Genomic DNA, 17546 nt, shown 5'->3' with positions numbered 1-17546 from the left:
CCTCCACCCTCCAGACCTTTGTTTCCCTGTCTCTGTTAGATCCCATGGCTGCTGTGGCAAAGCGCCCCACATGGTTCTTAATAGTTCTAGGGCAGAAGCCTCATGAGGGCCTTGCTAGGTTAAATTGAGGGGAGGGATGGTTTCTTCTGGAACAAGAGAACCCCATTTTATTCTTCCAGAAGAACCCAATTCTTTTGGAAGGGGGAACCCCATTTCTTGGGGAACCCATTTCCGCTTTTTGTAGCTGTTAGAAGCCCCTCCTCCATCTTCAGGACCTGCAGCGTCACATCTCCCATCTTTACTTCCTTCCACACATTAGAGCTCCCGTGGGGACGCTCACTGCATAACCCAGGACAGTCCCCTACTTCGTCCTTACCCACACCCCAAGCCCCTCTGGCACATAATGTAACGTTCACAGGTTCTGGCCCCAGGAGCCCTCAGCAGGGCTGGCTCATAGGCAGTGGGGACAACATAGGAAAGATGGGAAGTGAAGAACTCGCCTCAGACATGAGGGGCTCCTGGGACCCCAGGTACCACCCGAGCAGGTGTCCACCTGACCCTGCTTCACCAGGATCCACAGCCAGCCTTGCTCACTGGTGGTTCTGCAGCTGCTGACCCTGCCTCCTACAGCTTGAACTCACCACCAGGAAACTAGTCAACATCTGTTTATTCAGGTTTATAACTTTACAGAACTTGTCCTGACAGACCCAGGCCTCCCTTGGCCAGTGACCCTGGGGCCACTGCACACAGGGTCCTGGCCGGGGCTGCAGGCTGCTCTGCCTGGGAGGCACCCAGGGCTTCCGTTAAAGATTACTAGTGATGCCCTCTCCTGACGGTGGTCATGGCTGTGTGCCCGGCCAGCCAGCACCCCTCCTCATGCTCACAGTGCCCCATGGGCAGGGCGAGTGGTTCTGGAGGTGGGACGGGGACCGGGATGGGAGAACATGGAGGAGAGCACGAGACAGACCCACGGTGGGACTGAGCCAACCCTGCTTTATTTCACTAGAGCTTCTCAATGGCCGACAGGAGCTCGGGTTTCAGGATAGACGTGTCTGGCTGGGTGCCTGCAGCCCTGATGTCCTCAAGCACAGCCGCGTCCCATGAGAAGGTCAGGAGGGCAGAGGGCACCTGCAGCAGGGTGAGAGGCACAGAGCTCCAGCTTCACGTTCAAATCTCTCTGCTGGAGCCCAGGCCACGCTCGCCCAGGGTTGCTCCCCACGGGTGATAGCACCGCTGTGCTGTCAAGGGCTCATCAGATGAGGACGCCCCCCTGGCCTGGTTGAAGCCCACCCAGCCTGGGGCAGCAGTTGGCACTTCCTCTCCAGGCCTCCTTCCCAGTCTCCCTGAATCAGGGTCTGACCACAATCCAGCCCCCTCCTTCATCCTCTCAAAGAATTCCTGCATTTTGAATGCCTTCTGGTCTCTGCTTTGCAGAGGACTCTTAACACACTTGGCACATTTCCATTTTGCAAACAGAAGTTACTCAAGGCCACACCACAAGTGGGAAGGTGGGTCTTACACCCAGGGACACCTCCCCAGTACCATCCCATCCCCTCTTGGGGGCTTGTGATGATTTAACAAGAGCCCAGAGAGTCGGGTTAAGGTGCGGGGAGCCGTCACTCACCAGCCCACACTCGTTGAAGGCCAGGTTCTCATCTTCCGATAGCTTCTGCCCACCCGAGGCCAGCAGCTCAAAGGGCAGCCAGTCGTTCTGCAAGGCCTCCCGGACAAACCCATACAGCGCCGCCACCCGCTCCCGGGCGTAGAAGGTTCCTGGGGTGAGACAGTCGAGTGGTGCTGGAGCTCGCGGGAGCCCCTCTGCGCCAGCCGGCCGTGAGCCCTCAGCCTCCTCCCCGGGGACGAGCGCAGCCCAGACAGGCCACCCTGCACCCTGCAGCAGGCAGCTGTCGGGGACGCGCACGCACACCTCCCCGGGGACGAACGCAGCCTGGGGGTACCGCACAGGTGCCTAGAACGCACCCTGCAGTAGGCAGCCATCGGGGAGGCGCACGCGCAGCAGCGTGTACGTGTACTTGCGCATCTCCCGCTGCTCCTCCCGCTCACGCATGGCCTTGGTCCGTAGCACGCTCAGCCGCTCCACGGCCTCCGACCGCAGCCGCTGCTCCCGCTTGATCTCCTCGGCCGTGAGGTTGAAGAAGTCCGCGGGCAGGTCAAACTGCGAGGCCAGGGGCGAGGGCCGGAAGACGCGGCGCTGGCGGGCCAGAGTGGCACGCACAGGCTCGGCGCTCAGCAGCTGCTCCTTGTGCCGCTCCAGACTCTGAGGCTGGGCCAGAGCGGCCTCGCTCAGCACGTAGAACTCCTCGGGGCCCTCTGGAACACGCAGAAACGTCACTGCCTAGTCAGGGAGACCCCTCGCCTGACCCTCCTGCCCTAACTTGGCTCTTACCCTGGTCAGGGATTGGAAGCAGCACCTTCTGGAAACCGATGGCCTCAAAAAACTCGTGGGTCCCTTCCAGGCAGTGAATGCGCTCCTGAGAGTGGAGGCAGAGGTCACACGGGACCCTTGGGGCCTCCCTGTGCCCCTCAAGACTCTCCGCCCACCCTGGCCCTCCCGGTCCGGAGTCCCTGGTCTCAGTGCAGCTGCTATCCCTGGACAGGCTGAACCCCTGAAGCCATCTGAGGGGCTGAGCTCACAGAGGGCCGGGGACCGCGAAAAGTCAACACCAGGGCAGGCTGAAGAGCCAAAGGACAATGTGAGGAGGGAGTGCCAAAGGTGGGGCAGGCCAGCTGTGTGATGCTGGACTCAGGTGGGGGCCACCAGAACAAAGTGGGGCCCTTCCGGCCGCAGGAGCAGATACCACGGGCCAGGGTGATGGGCCAATTTCTCCACAGATGCCAGAAGCCTGCCTTTGTGTGGAAAACCTCCCCAGTGCTGATGTTCTCTCAACTAATTCAACACTGTGGGTGATGGGCAGGGCAGAGGGTGTATGGTGCTCAGAGAGCCCACCCTCCCACCCACCACCTCAGCCCACCTGGACTGCTCCCCACTGCCCACCCCCCTAACCCACCCCTCAAGTAGGGGCCCTTCTGCAGCCAGCTGTAGCCCCCATCCCAGGCTGTCTGCAAGCCAGCTGCTCCCTGTGACAGCTTGGGTCCTGGGGGGCCTCATGGACCCAGTCACACCAGGCCAAGTCCCTCTGCCAGCAGCCCTCACCTGGAACACCTTGTTCTGCACCTTGATCTTTCGGTACTTCTCCTCCTCTGGGTGCAGGTGGATGTTGTCCAGGTACCTGGGGTGGATAGGGGCCGAGAGCTCAGAGCCACGCCACCTCATTAAGGGTGACCCCAAGCAAGGTGCCACCATACCTGGACACCCCACAAACCCCAACCCCTGGCGCCCAAGACACCAGGCCTCCCCTTTGGTCCTGCCTTCTGAGGGCACCAATGACCTGCCACGGTGGGTAGAGCGGGGCAGGGCCAGAGTAACGGTCTCTGGAGCTGATGGGTCCCTGGAGGTCCTCCAGCTTGGGGGGCTCCTGAGCAGCACAAACTGCTAGGCACCGCCACCCAGTCCTGCTCAATAAGAGGAACAGGGTGACCCTGCCTCTTCACTCTTTTCTGATGATCCCAATAGGAAGCCAGGGTTGGGAACCCCTGATGCAAGGTCCGTCTAGTCAAAGCTATGGTTTATCCAGTAGTCATGTATGGATGTGAGAGTTGGATTATAAAGACAGCTAAGTGCCAAAAAATTGATGCTTTTGAACTGTGGTGTTGGAGAAGACTTTTGAGAGTCCCTTGGATTGCAAGGAGATCCAACCAGTCCATCCTAAAGGAAATCAGTCCTGAATATTCATTGGAAGGACTAATGCTGAAGCTAAACTCCAATACTTTGGCCACCTGATGCAAAGAACTGACTCACTAGAAAAGACCCTGATGCTGGGAAAGACCGAAGGCGGGAGGAGAAGGGGATGACAGAGGATGAGATGGTTGGATGGCATCACTGACTTGATGGACGTGAGTTTGAGTAAGCTCTGGGAGTTGCTGATGGACAGGGAAGCCTGGTGTGCTGCAGTCCATGGGGCTGCAGAGTTGGACACAACTGAGCGACTGAACTGAACAGATGCAGTAAACCTCTTCATTTTAAAGACAGATAAATGGCCCCAGAGAGGCCAGACCCCTTCCCCAAGGGCCCAGAGAGAGGGCCATGCTCCCTGCAGGCCTCAGCAGGAGTTGGCGCCTGGTGGGAGGGGGCTGCCCACTCACTTGGCAATGGTGTCCACGCCCAGCTTCACCCGGTCCCGGTCCTTGTTGAACGTGTGGATCTTCATGATGGAGGCAGCCACTGGGTCAGTGGAGAAGTGCTGGGGGAGTGAAGAAAGCAGAGGGTCAGGAAGCACCCTCCTGGGGGCCTGGGGGCCACACTGGCTGAGTGGCCCGGCTCTCAGCACACACTGGCAGCATATCCGGAACCCGCTGGCCACTGCAGACACACTGCCTCTCCTAATCTTCCAGCCCGGCAAGGGACGTTCTAAAAACAGACTGAGGTGGCAGAAACAGAATGCAAAAAAGGTCTGTGACCTGCGGCTGCCCAATGCACAGCCAGGGAGGCAAAACAGTGGAGATGCCACTGACCCGTCCCCCTGCCTTGGGGGTGCCACCTGCTTCCCTGGGGATTGGAGGGGCCGTGTTTGATCCCTCAGCTGGCCCAGCCTCTGGGTGCCCCCAGGGACCCTGCAAACAGCATCGCAGTAGGGAGAGACTGAGAATGGGTCACCGAAGTGAGGAGCAAGGTCAGGCACAAGTGTGCTCGCACTGGACAGCCAGGCACATGGCCTCACTGTGGGGTCTTGTTTTTCCACAGCCCCAGAAAGTCAGCAGTTACACAGCCAGTGGGGCTGGTACCTGCGGCTGCCTCAAACACATCTGCTCTGCCTGAACAGTGGTGCGGGTAAACAGTGGGGTCAATAGAGGTGATGGGTCAGAGCAGAGACCACGTGGCCACTCAGATCTACCTGTGCACCCCCGCAGAAGCCCAGCCAGAGCTCCTGGAAGGTAGGTGTGGAGCCTCTGCCTGCCCCGGCCCGCCTCTCTGAACTACAGTGGAGGTCAGCCTTCAGCAGCCATGTATGTGTCACTTGACATCTGATGTGAACTGGGTCAACTCTCCTGGGGACTTCAAATCTGGACCCCGTCCAGTCTGCCAGTTACCAGCATAAGACAAAAAGGCTCAGACGGGCCAAGTAAGTGGGTCTGCAAAGCAGCAGCTGTGAGATGGAGGTGGGGGGTGTGTCCTCAGGATATGGCTGAGCCAGGCTGACGGCCCCCACTCCAGCCTCCTGGGACAAGCACACCCACCCCCCAGCAAAGAGCTGCAGCTCCCAATGCTGCTCTCAGAAGTATCCAGGCAGCCTGCAGCCTCATTTAAATTAGGACCAGGGGATGTGAACAGACAAGGGACAAAGCAACACAACATCCATGTAGGTATTCATGTTGTGATGGGGGTGGACTTCACAGTGGCCAAAGACAGGTATTTCAACAAATAAGGACTGGGGAAAACTGGGTAACTATCTGGGGAAAAAATAAACACACACAACACTGTAAATTAACTATACTCCAATAAAAATTTTTTGAAAATGAAAATAACCCTAGCTGCATGCATTGTATTCTACACAGGGATAAATTCTAGTTGGAGCAAACCTTTAAACATTAAAAAGCAAGACAGAATAGCACTAGAAAAACCATGGAAGAACTGTTTTAATTCTTTAGTGGGGAAGGCTTTTCTAAGTATGCCACAAAACCTGGAAGCCATAAATTAAAATCAAATCATTGAATTACATAGAAAAAATTTCTGCATGGCTATGTGACCATAAGCAGAATATAAAAATAAGCTGGAGAAAAAAAAATATAAACTGGAGTAAAATATCCCCAGATCATAGGCAAAAACCTCATTTCCCTAATATGTAAAGAGTGCCTACAAATCAATAATAATAAAAAAATACCCAATACAAAAATGGTCAAAAGATGCATTCTCATATGAAAACATAGACGACCTAACCCTAAAAAGGGAGATGCAAACTAAAAACTGCTGAGATGTTTTTACCTATCAATTTGGGTAGAGGCAATGAACGTTTGGTCACCCACAGTGACAATCAGGGGACAGGGCAAATGGGAACCTTCTCCCACAATGCTGGTGAGAGAGTGAGTCGGGACAAACTCTATGGAGGATCACCTGGTGACAACTATCCAAAGCCTGATGCAGATGTTCTTTGTTCCAGCAACTTAGCTTCTGGAATGGAACCTACAGCTCGAAGTGCTGTACAGACCAGGTTTTCATCATAAATACTGTCCTCTCTAGTGAAAGATTGGAAACTTCCTACATGCTCATCAACACAGGGCTGGTTAGTCAAGGAACAATTTACAGGAGTCACCATGCAGTCACTATGGAGAAAGCAGACTTTCAAACTGCTCAGAAAAAAACAGAGGGACTTCCATGATGGTCCGGTGGTTAAGATTCTGTGCTTCCAATGCAAAGTGTGTGGGTTCCATCCCTAGTGGGGGAACTAAGATCCCATATGCGGCATGGCAAAAAAAAAAACACAAAAAAACCAGAGAGGGGTGATAGAGCAAATGAGGTAAAAACGTTAACAGTTGGCAGATTTGGGTAAGGTGGGGAGAATGACACAGGTATTTGTAACTTGATCCCTGGAACCTGGGAGAATGTAGGTTAAGGGGCAGGAGTTGAGCAGATGGAGTTAAGGCTGTTGATTAGCGGACCTTAAGATAAGGAGATTAGCTGGGATTACCAGGTGAGCCTGATGGAGGATGGAGTCGTAAGGGCCCTGAAGAGGGGGAAGACAGAGAAAGAAGCAGAGAGCGGGCAGCTGGGAAAGGCCTGGCCTGGCTCAGCTGGCCGTGAAGGCGGCAAAGGAACAGCAGCAGACAAACAGCCTGAATCCCCAGGGCTCCCAGCCCCGTGGCCATCCTGACCGTAGCCCACTCCTAACTTCCAAAACTGTGAGGGCAGACACGTGCCTCTGGAGGCACCGCATTTGTAATATTTGTAATCATCTGTTGGAACAGTAATAGGTCACTCCTACCCTAGGTGAAGGAGATTCAGATGGTCTTTCTGTTCCTGTAGTTTTTCTTTAGGTTTGGAATTATTTCCAAATAAAGAATTTTAAGGGAAAAAAAAAAACATGGAAGTTCTTCCTATACTGATAAATGTTGCAGTTCCATGTCAGATGTGAACGGCAGATTGATTTTTATGTAAAACAAAAACACAGCCCATGTAGGAGACGCAGATGCCTCGGTAGTGTGTATCTGGAGCATCTCTGAGAATGGATATAACATGCTCAAAGCTGGTGCCCCAGGGAGGGTGGAGGCGGCTTTCTCCACCTACCCTCCTGGACTGTGAATTCTGTCCCACAGGTGAGGAAGATTAGCACAGAACCGGAGCACACCCAGGTGGTGACGCTGCAGGGGCTGCGGGGCCTTCCAGACTTCAGGGGGCAGCTCAGGCATCGGGGCAGGCACTCACCATGAGAATGGCCTCTCTGATGCGGGCATCCCGCTGGTCCTTCCTTAGGATGGCCCCCGTGAGGGGGCAGGTGAAGTACACCCCGGACACCGCCAGGTGGGCAGAGCCTTCCTCTTTGGGCTCAGGCGCCTGGGAAGATGGGGGAAGGTGTCAGCCTGGACTGTGGACAAAGGCCACCCTGAGTGCCACACTCCTGAGAGCATGGCCCTGGGAGCTAGACAGCCCTAGGCCTAACGCTGTCACCTCTGCCTACTGTGGAACACTATGGCCCAGTAGCCAAGCCCCTCGGAGCTCATCTTCGGGGTTGTAAGATGTCCTCGAGGGACCAACTCAGAATTCAACAAGGTAAGGAATACAGAGCGTGCTCTGGACACAGAGCAAATGCTCAACCGAGGGCTCCTGCTCCCCCTGACTGAGGAGTGAGGAAGGGGCTTTGGAAAGGGAGTCAGGGGGTCAAAGGTGCCCTGGGTGAGTCCCAGCCTTGGTCTGCAACTCAATTCCTAGGTCATCTTCAAGGTTCCTTCCTTTCTAAAACTCTCAGGCCTCATGGGTGGTGCTGCTCAAAACACCCTTTCCGCCAAGCTCTGTTAGATTATACCAGTCTCTGTGTGCCCCACCACCAAGGAAAGCAGCAGAGGGCAGCGCTAAGAGAAAGGGCTTTGGAGTCAGATAGCCTGGGAATTCCAGTCCTGCCCCTGCTGGTTTCGAGGTGCAAACTGAGGACACTGGGCTCTCTGAACCTCAGTTTTCTCTTCTGAAAAATGGGAACTGTAACAGCTCCTCCCCGTGTGCGGTTACAGGGGAACGACTGAATGGATGTGCAGCCCCTCCCCCGGCACTTGGGTTTGGTTTCATTATGCGCCAGGCATGCAGGTCCCAGATGACACCACCCTCCACCACGGGGTTCCCTAACCTGCCTCAGTACCCTGAGGCCAGAGGTGACCTCCATCCACCCTGACAGCTGCATCTCCCTCCCCTCCCCAGCAGCAGATGCTTACAGCCCAGGACTGGGCACCAATAAGACCAGAGGAGGAAAGAGCCCAAGCGGGCCCTCCAGGTCCCCCTCCCCAGGCCCCACTTTGGGGGTCCCACTGCTGCTGCCGCAATGTCTTTACCGTGTTGCTCCCTGGGGCCTCTGGGTTCCCACTGACCGCTGCTTCAGCTCGGAGTTCCTTTCTCACTGTGGGGAGAGGCAGGGAGACGGAGAACACGTCGGTGTGTGGAGTGAGCCTGCACGCCACGTCCAGGCCTGAATCCTCACACGGGTTACACTCTAGTCCTTCCAGCTCGAGGTCCTCCTGGCCCCCGCACCTCTCCACGCCCCCAGGCTCAGGCTGCACCAGACCATGCCCTCCTTCTGCTCTAAGTCCTGGTTCTGTCTCCCTCCACCATCCCAGACATCCCTGCCCCAGATCACAGACAGACCCCTCCTGAGCCTTTTCACCAGCACTTCCCCTTTGTGGTAAAAGTGTTAGTTGCTCAGTCACGTATGACTCTGTGCGACTCCATGGACGGCAGCCTGCCAGGCTCCTCTGTCCGTGGAATTCTCCAGGCAACTGGAGTGGGGTGCCATTTCCTTCTCCAGGGGATCTTCCTCACAACTGTGATTTAAACCTCCTCCTACCTCAAAGTGTGGGAGCCTAAAGGCTCCGGGACCCATGAGAAGCAGAGGATCCACTTAGAGGACAGTGGGGAGAGGCCTGCTCCACCTGCCCCATGTGCCCCCGCCATGGCTGGAGGACAGTCGAGGCTCACCCTGGTTCCGGATGGAGTCCTGCGATGTGGGACCCCGTGCCCGGGGCTGCTTCTGCTCCAGCCGGGCCAGGGCCGCTGCTGCCGCCATCTGCGCCTCATTGGTGGGTCCCTGGCGGGGCTGCCGCACTGGCGGCTGGCTGGGCTTCTCTTTGGGGGCCTTCTCCCTAAGGAGACGCAAGGGGATGGTGAGGTGACATGGGGCTGGCAGGAGAGTTTCTGTCCCCTCCCCCTCCTGTCCCAGCAGACACAGCCGTGCCTCTTCCCTGGGGGCCACCAGACAGTGGTTCTAACGCTGACAGAGGAGTCCCTGGAGGCAGATGGTTCTATTCCCCGCTTGGCCCTTCTGGGCAAATCCTGCCCTGGTCTGGGCCTCGGAGTCATCACCTGTCAGGCGGGGGGAGAGCACACCCACCGTCTGCCCGCTTCCCCATGGGAGAGTCTCTACCCGTATTGTCTACAAGGGTAAGACCCATCCAGACTTTGTCTACTGAGCACCAACTGTGTGCCAGGTAGACGGCATGCCAGGAGCTAAGGCTCAGCATGTCTATTTCTCAGGGCAACGTTCCTCCCTGCGAGGGCTCCAGCCACTCTCTCACAAGCCCCAGAGGTTCATGGAAGCTGGGGCAGTGTGCCAGGCTGCACACAGGCCCTGTGTGAGACAGGCTACAGAGATCTGGTTTGATATTGCCTCCACCCTGGGAAGCAGGGTGATTGCCCCGTAGGATGGGCACCCTCTAGCCCTGACCCAGGCGGGAAATGACCTGGCCTCCTCCTCATTCCAGTAGAGTCCTGCCTCCCACCCAGGTCTGATTCTGCCTTGCTCTTCTTCCCTCAGGACTCTCTCTTTGGGAGCTGGAATCACCTGTGCTATATCTCAAGAGGAAGCCAAGACTCTGCATTCACGGCCTTTCTGCGTCTCCGCCCCTCCCCGGTCCCCCTCTCTGGTCAGGCACCCAGGGCAGCCCTCTTTTCTGATCCCTGCTCCTCTTGCCCACCCTGTCCACAGCTGAAAGTTTCAGGCTGAAGAACGGACAAGTCACCTATGGATAGCCCCGCCCGAGCCCCACCATTCCATAAAAGCACCATTTTCCAAACCTTTCACTCCCCCCTCCTCCCTTCATGGCTCATCCTGGCAGCCAAAGGGGTTCTTCTAAAACCCAGTCACTCCTCTGCATATACAGCCCCCTCACCCCAAGAACAACAAAACCCTGTAGCAAACACAGGCCCCGCACGAGCTGCCCCTCCCTCATTTGCTCCCATCTTTGGTCTGACGGTCTTCCACCACAGGACCTTTGCACTCTGCTGTCTGGGGGAGTATTCTTCCTGGGATGGACAGGGGCCACTTCAACGGTGCATGCATGTGTATGGTATGGGTTGATTTCCACACGGCTAAATCTGAGCTCAAACTTCCCCTTCTTAGAGAGACATTCTCAGACCACCTAACAGTCCCCAGCATCGCTGGCAATCTCAACCCTGTTTTTTTTTCCTTCATGGCAAACCTTCCGTCATTTATGTATTGGCTTACTTGTCCAACTCCCCTCACAGGAAGGGGAGCCCTGAGAGGGCAGGGATTCTCATGCCGTGGCAGTTAGCTGGACACACATCCTGCATCTCTAGTCTGGCTCCAGGCGCATCATGGAAGCCCAAATTTCCACATGACTTCCCTCCCCTCTCCTTCCAGGCTTCCAGTCTGACAAAACCATCAGCCCTCACCTCCTTCCAGTCACACACAGTCCCAGCTGCTCCAGCTCCCACCTCCACTCACTACTTGATGGACAAATGAATGGACTCCCTTGTTTGGCCCACGACTCTCCCTGGGCCCCTTTAAAGGGGTCCTCCTCTCCCCGCTACCCTCAGGCTCCCGGGACCTGCACTTTCCTCCCTGACTCACAGATCTGGCCCTCATGGGCCTCCTTCACCCCACTCAGTGATCCCTTCCCAAGAACCCTAGGGAACCCCCAAGCCTCATGACAGATGCCCGGATGTTCTTACCATGCACCCACTCTCCCTTACCCACCCCCACTGCCTCAGGATTCCCTCACCAACCCTTACTGCAGGCCACCCAGTCTCTCCTCCCAGCCCCCACCTCTTCACAATCCCTTCCATTATGCCTCACAGACCCCTCCCCAGGCTGACAACTTTCTTTAGTCACTCCCCATCCTAAACCCCCTCGGGCCTCCAAGCCCTCTCTGTAGCTCCCTGTAGGAATCCCAGCCCCTTCTAGACTCCTCCTGCTCATTCCTCCCCACAGTGGAGCCTTCTCAGACCATCCACCTTGCCTCTCCAGCTCATCACTATCTTCTGCTCAGCACTGGCCCCTCACACTTCCCCATGGAGTCTCCAGTGTGGCCCCATGCCCCTCTCTTCAAGTTCTCCCCAGTCAAGTTACAGAGGCCTGGAAGTGGAGGCCACCTTCCCTCCCCTCCCAGGTCTCCCTCCGGGGCCTTCAGGCCACTCAGCGATCACCCACGAGGAGGACCCCCATCTCCTTCTAGTCGGAGTCCCCCAGGTCCTCAACTCCATCCACCTGCCTCCCTTCTCCTCCCAGACCTTCCACAGCCCCTCAAAGAGCCACTCACCTCCCCCCCCGCCCCCCGCAGTTCACCCGCACCTCCCAAGCCTGACCACATCTCCAACAACGCCTAAGCTCTCCGGATCCTCACCTCCCGTCCACCCTCCTGCTCCACAACCAAGGCCCAGTTCTCTATCGCCACGGAGCTTAAGCTTCACGACTTTTTGCGACCCCAGCTCTTCTTGTTTCTCCAGGATCGGTCCCCAACCTTTGATCACCGAGATGCCCTCAGATCTTAGGCGATGACTTTTCAGGGGCCGTTCCCCGCATCCCTGGCCTCTCCCTTACCGCCCGCCCTAACCGGCTAGGGTCTCTTAACTGACCCCTCAGTTCCTGAAGCCCCGCCCCCTCGAGCCTCGCTCCCTCTGCCCCGCCCCCAGAGGCCTCCCCTCCCCCAACTCCCACCCCTCCCTCGTGCCCCGCCCCCGGAGGTGTCCCCCAAGTTCTCTCAGCCGCCCCTCCACGCCCCTCGCCTTCCCTAGACTTCCCGCGCGCCGCCCCTCCCCCCCCCACGCCCATTCCCGTCCCCGGGTCTCAAGCTTCAACGCCTGTCACGCACCCCACCGACTCCGTGAGCTTCTGACCCGGTCCCGCGCTCTTGAACTTGATGTCGGCCTTGATCTCTTGGAAGAATTTCTTCATAGTGGCTGCGGGCCCGGCGGCGGGGGGCCGCGGGGGGGGGGGGGGGGCGCAGGGCCCAGTACGGGAGGGGCCGGCAGGAGCCAGCAACCGGAAAAAAAATACGGCGCCGCCGGAAGTCCCGCCTTCGCGAGGGCAGTCCACGTGACAATCGGCGCAGCTTGCCTCTCTAGATCTCTGCGTCTTGCTGGCCCAAAGTGACCACTCTGCATTCTCGGGGCGCGTCTCTGTGGTTCGTCTGGATTCTGTTGCCAGGGGCAACGACGGTGCTTCCAGAGGGAGGGAGGGAGGTTGTGCTTGAGCGCCTTCCACCGTGTTCCCCAAGGAATGACAAGAGGGAGAGGGACAGGCCGAGGACCCCACGGAGAAAGCGCTGGCCCTGTCCTTTTACTTACTCAAGAACCTTCCCTGGCTACCCAGCGGTCACGTGAAAAAGTCCCAACTCTGTGTGGGGGTAAAATCCCCACGACCCAGCCACGTGGTCAGTGCCAGTAGTCCTCAACAAACACAAAGGGGGAGAAAATGAAGAGGATGGGTTGCACAGAGCTAGGGCTTGGGGACCCTCGATAGCGGATCACCGAGGGGTTTAACTTAAAGAGATCGGAGATTATCCTCAGAGCGCTGACGGAGTTCAACGAAGAATCTAGTGCAGCCCAAACTTTAACCTTCCTGAACTTTATTTTCCTAGCTATGAAATGAGGATACGAATAGCACCGGCTTCATAGGAGGTCTGTGAGGATGATGCTGCAATTCGAAATCTCTGAATAAATCGCGGACGTTATCATGATTTTGTTGTTGTTCAGTCGCCAAGTCGTGTCCGCCTCTTTGCTGCTCCATGGACTGCAGGTTTACTCCTTTAAGAACAGTTCTTGAGAGTCCGTTCTGTACCAGCAGTGAAGAAAACAAAATTCCCTGACCTCAAAGAACTCGTGATCTTTTTGATTGGAGGAGAGAGCCAGAAAATATAAAATCTATGGTGGACTGGATGGTGTTAGTAATGTGGAGAAAAATAAAGCGGGAAACAGGATTGAGGGAATGGGAGGGTGGACGCAGTTTGTAACATTACATAAGAATCACACACAGGAAAAGGGCTTGCTTGAGACCACCAGGGAAATTTGACTGGATCCAGGTATTAGATGATATAAAGGAGCTATTGTTGATTTTGTTAAGAATGGTAATGACATTGTAATGATGTTTAAAAATAAAATTTTTTTCAGCTAAAGATGTTTTCTGAGGTATTTGTGGGTGAAATAACATCTCAGATAGGTTTTTGTTTTTATTAAAATTTTTTATATGAACCATTTTTATCAGATATTTTTTTAAATACTCAAGAAAACAGACTTCCCTGGCAGTTCAATGGTTAAGACTTTGCCTTCCAATTCAGGGGCTGCAGGTTCAATCTCTGGTCGGGGTGCTAAGATAAGACATGTGCTGTGCTGAATCGTTCAATTGTGTCATATTTTTTGCGGCCCAATGGATTGTAGCCCACCAGGCTGCTCTGCCCATGGAATTTTCCAGGCAAGAATACTGGAGCAGGTTGTCACTTCCTACTCCAGGAGATCTTCCTGACCTAGGGATAGAATCTGCATCTCTTGCATCCCCCTCATTAGCAGGCAGGTGCTTTACCACTAGCACCACCTGGGAAGCCCCAGATCCCACATGCTTTGGGGCCAGAAATCCAAAGCATAAAAGCGGAAACAATATAGTAACAAATTCAGTAAAGACTTTAAAATAGTCCACATGGAAAAAAATCTTTTAAAAAGTAAATAATACAATACTCTGGAGGGGTTTCCCTTTTGATTCAATGGTAAAGAATCTGCCTGCCAATGCAGGAAACTGGTTTGATCCCTGGTCTGGGAAGATTCCACATGCTTCAGAGCAACTAAGCCCATGCACCACAACTACTAAACCTGAACTCTAGAGCTGGGAACCGCAACTACTGAGCCCACACGCCCTAGAGCCTGTGCTCCACAACAAGAGGAGCCACCATAATGAGAAGCCCCCACACTACAACTAGAGTAGCCGCTGCTAGTCACAACTAGAGAAAAGCCTGTGCAGAAACGAAGAACCAGCACAGCCAAAATAAATAAATAAAAAATTAAAAAAAAAATACTCTTATGTTGGTTGTTCAGTCATATCTGACTCTTTGTGACCCCATGGACTATAGCTCACCAGGCTTCTCTGTCCATGGGATTTTCCAGGCAAGAATATTGGAGTGGGTTTCCATTCTGTTCTCCAGGGGATCTTCCCAACCCAGGAACTGAACCCAGGGCTCCTGCACTGTAGGCAGATTCTTTACCGTATAAGCCACCAGGGAAGCCCCCCAACCCAAATACTCTAGCAAAAAAAAAAAAAATACACATGCATGTGTGCACACATTTAGGTTGGAACTCTCATGGCTGCATTTTCACTGTGTGACTGAGTGCAAGAGCAGTTATGCCCAGAACATTTACTGAGCATCTGCTGGGTATTAGGCCAGTACAGTCACAACAGAGAATAAGACTGATGGGATCCTGCCCTCAAGGGGCTCACAGTCAATTAGGGATACAACTATTAAATAAGTATATACTGACAGGTAGTGATAACTCCTGCGAAAGAAAATAAAGTAGGGGAAGGGAATCAAGAGTGATGGGAGGGACTTCTCTAGTAGTCCAGTGGTTAAGAACCCACCTTGCAATGTAGGGTACTCGGGTTCCATCCTTGGTCAGGGATCTAAGATCTCACATGTAACAGGGCAACTAAGCCCATGAGCTGCACTACTAAGCCCGAGCCCAGCAGCTGCAGAGTCCATGTGCTGCGATGAAAGATCCTGCATGATGCAATGAAGATGGCTTGCCACAACTAAGACCCCATGCAGCCAAATAAGTAAATACGTATTAAAAAAAAACCCAGAGCAATTGGAGTTCTCTTTCAGATAGGCTAGTAAGGTCTGACATTTGAATAGAAATGTCTGAAGGAGACAAGGGGCAAAACCATGGGGGTATCTGGGAGAAGAGCATTCCAGGCAGAAGGAACAGCAAAGGTGAAGGCCCTGAGGTGGTAGCTTATTTCACAGAGCACTGTGCCCAGAGCAGGGTGGGCAAAGGGGAGAGTGGACCCTCTGCTGAGAGTGGGTAATGTGTGGTCTGATCCTCCCCTCTATTGAACATCTATAGCCGCAAGGAACTGTGGTCTGGTGAATTAATTTGTAGCCAGGGGAAAATCCTTCAGGAGATGTATAAGTTAGTAGTTGCTGCATAACAAGCAGTCCCCAAATTTACCAACTTAAAAGACCAACCATTATCTCAAAATGTCTGTGCATCAGAAATCAGGAGTGGCTTAGCTGGGTGCTTCTGGCTCAAGGCTTTCAGGAGATGCTGAAGTCGGTGTTGTCTGGAGCTATGGCCACATCTGAAGGCTCAACTGAGGGAGGGGCTGCTTCCAAGCTCACTCAAATGGTTGTTGGCAGGCCATAGGGCCTTGATTGCTATTGATCAGAGGCCTTAGGCCCTCCCTATATAGACCTTTCTATACACCACTTGAGGGTCATCATAACATGGCGGCCGGATTCCTCCAGTGTGTGTGACCTGTGTGGGTAATAAAAGACAGTGAGAGGGAGAGAGCGAGCAAGAGTGGAGTGGGATTTCCCTAGTGTTCCAGTGGTTAAGAATCCGTCTTCCAACGCAGGGGACAAGGGTTCAATCCCTGGTTGGGGAACTAAGATCCCACATGCCACAGGGCGAATAAACCCAAGAGCCACAACTAGAGAGAAGCTGATGCACCATAGTGAAGAGCATGAAAGATACAGCATATCGAAACTAAAACCCCACACAACCAACACAATTAAAAAAAAATTAAAAGGCGGGGGAGAGGAGTGCCCAAGAAAGAAGTCACAGTCTTTTTATAACCCAGTATCAGACTTAACATACCATCATTTCTAACATTTGCTATTGGAGTCACAGACAGAGACTTTCCCTCAGTGTGGGTGCGGACTTCACAATAATGTGACTGTCAGGAGGTGGAAATCATTGGGGTCCAATTTGAAGGCTTCCCACCACACTGCAGTGTTGAGTAAAAATGCAATGGTTGGGACTTCCCTAGTGGTCCAGTGGTTAAGAATCCACCTGCCAATGCAGAGGACACAGGTTTGAGCCCTGGTCTGAGAAGATTCCGCATGCTACAGGGCAACTAATCCTGTGTGCAACCGCTGCTGAGCCTGCCCGCTGCAACTGTTAAAGCCCCCCCGCCCTAAGACCTATGCTCCCCCACAAGAGAAGCCACTGTGATGAGAAGCCTGCACACCATAACTAAAGAAAGCCCGAGCACAGCCGCAAAGACCCAAAACAGTCATAAATCAGTAAATAAAATTTTTAAATGCAATAGATGATGCTATCTGCCCACTGGTTTACGATAGGTAGAAAACATGCTGTGGAAAAAACAAGGTAAGGAAGAAGGAAAGAATTCTAACACTGGTTATTTAGGGTTGGGGGATTATAGGGGATTTTTCTCCTCTTTCTCAACTCTCTTTAACGGGGTTCTTTGACTTTTACGATAGAAAATAACATTTTAAAGTAAAAGACAATTGCATTAAGCCTCTAGGTCTAAATTCATGAGAATTACAAAGGATAGAGAAACAATAAAACAGCCTCATGGGAATTTCATGGTGGTCCAGTGGTTAAGACTTCTCACTTCCACTGCAGGGGCTGCAACTTCAATCCCTTGTCAGGGAACTAAGATCTCACATGCTTTGTGGCCGACTCAAACTTTAAAAAAAAAAACAAAAAAAAAAAAAACAGCCTGACAAGGAAATAGACAAATCCAGAATGTGAGACTTTCTTCAAACCAGCTTACCTGGTTGCTCGAGAAAGTCAAAGTGCTAAAAATAAATGAGATTTTCATCAAAATGGACTAGAATAATGTAATCTTTACTTGCAGTGCATGAACCTTGATTTGATCCTGGTTCAAAAGAAAAAGCGGCAAAAACTTCATAGAACAATGAAGAAAATTGGAAATGGACTGAATATTAAACAACATCATGGCATAAATATGAATTTTCTTTGTGTGGTAAAGGTAGCATATAATTCAATGTCCCTATTCAAGTGG

The 17546-nt window shown here is 53.6% G+C and overlaps 1 protein-coding gene and 2 long non-coding RNA genes across 3 annotated transcripts; 2 read left to right on the top strand and 1 right to left on the bottom strand.

The window, feature by feature from the left end:
• Window positions 1–650: 650 nt before the first annotated feature.
• Window positions 651–12532, bottom strand: UBXN6 (UBX domain protein 6). The gene is made up of 10 exons (XM_055546910.1): window positions 12385–12532; window positions 9254–9417; window positions 8614–8678; window positions 7499–7627; window positions 4225–4322; window positions 3176–3251; window positions 2408–2492; window positions 1981–2331; window positions 1625–1773; window positions 651–1128 (listed from the first exon to the last, which is right to left on the bottom strand). The coding sequence occupies exons 1-10, from the start codon at window positions 12465–12467 to the stop codon at window positions 1003–1005; spliced, it is 1326 nt and encodes a 441-aa protein (XP_055402885.1). The 5' UTR covers window positions 12468–12532; the 3' UTR covers window positions 651–1002.
• On the top strand, window positions 7706–11851 carry LOC129627411 (uncharacterized). Its single transcript, XR_008702594.1, has 2 exons — window positions 7706–7843; window positions 10089–11851. It is a non-coding gene; the product is annotated as an uncharacterized LOC129627411 (long non-coding RNA).
• Window positions 12533–12677: 145 nt separating the features above from the next.
• On the top strand, window positions 12678–13434 carry LOC129627422 (uncharacterized). Its single transcript, XR_008702595.1, has 2 exons — window positions 12678–12945; window positions 13153–13434. It is a non-coding gene; the product is annotated as an uncharacterized LOC129627422 (long non-coding RNA).
• The last annotated feature ends 4112 nt before the right edge of the window (window positions 13435–17546 follow it).

This window comes from Bubalus kerabau, chromosome 1 (genome assembly GCF_029407905.1).
Source record: "Bubalus kerabau isolate K-KA32 ecotype Philippines breed swamp buffalo chromosome 1, PCC_UOA_SB_1v2, whole genome shotgun sequence".
NCBI lineage: Eukaryota > Metazoa > Chordata > Mammalia > Artiodactyla > Bovidae > Bubalus > Bubalus kerabau.
The sequence above is the reverse complement of the archived record's forward strand: the minus strand, read 5'-3'. Positions and strand labels throughout refer to the sequence as shown.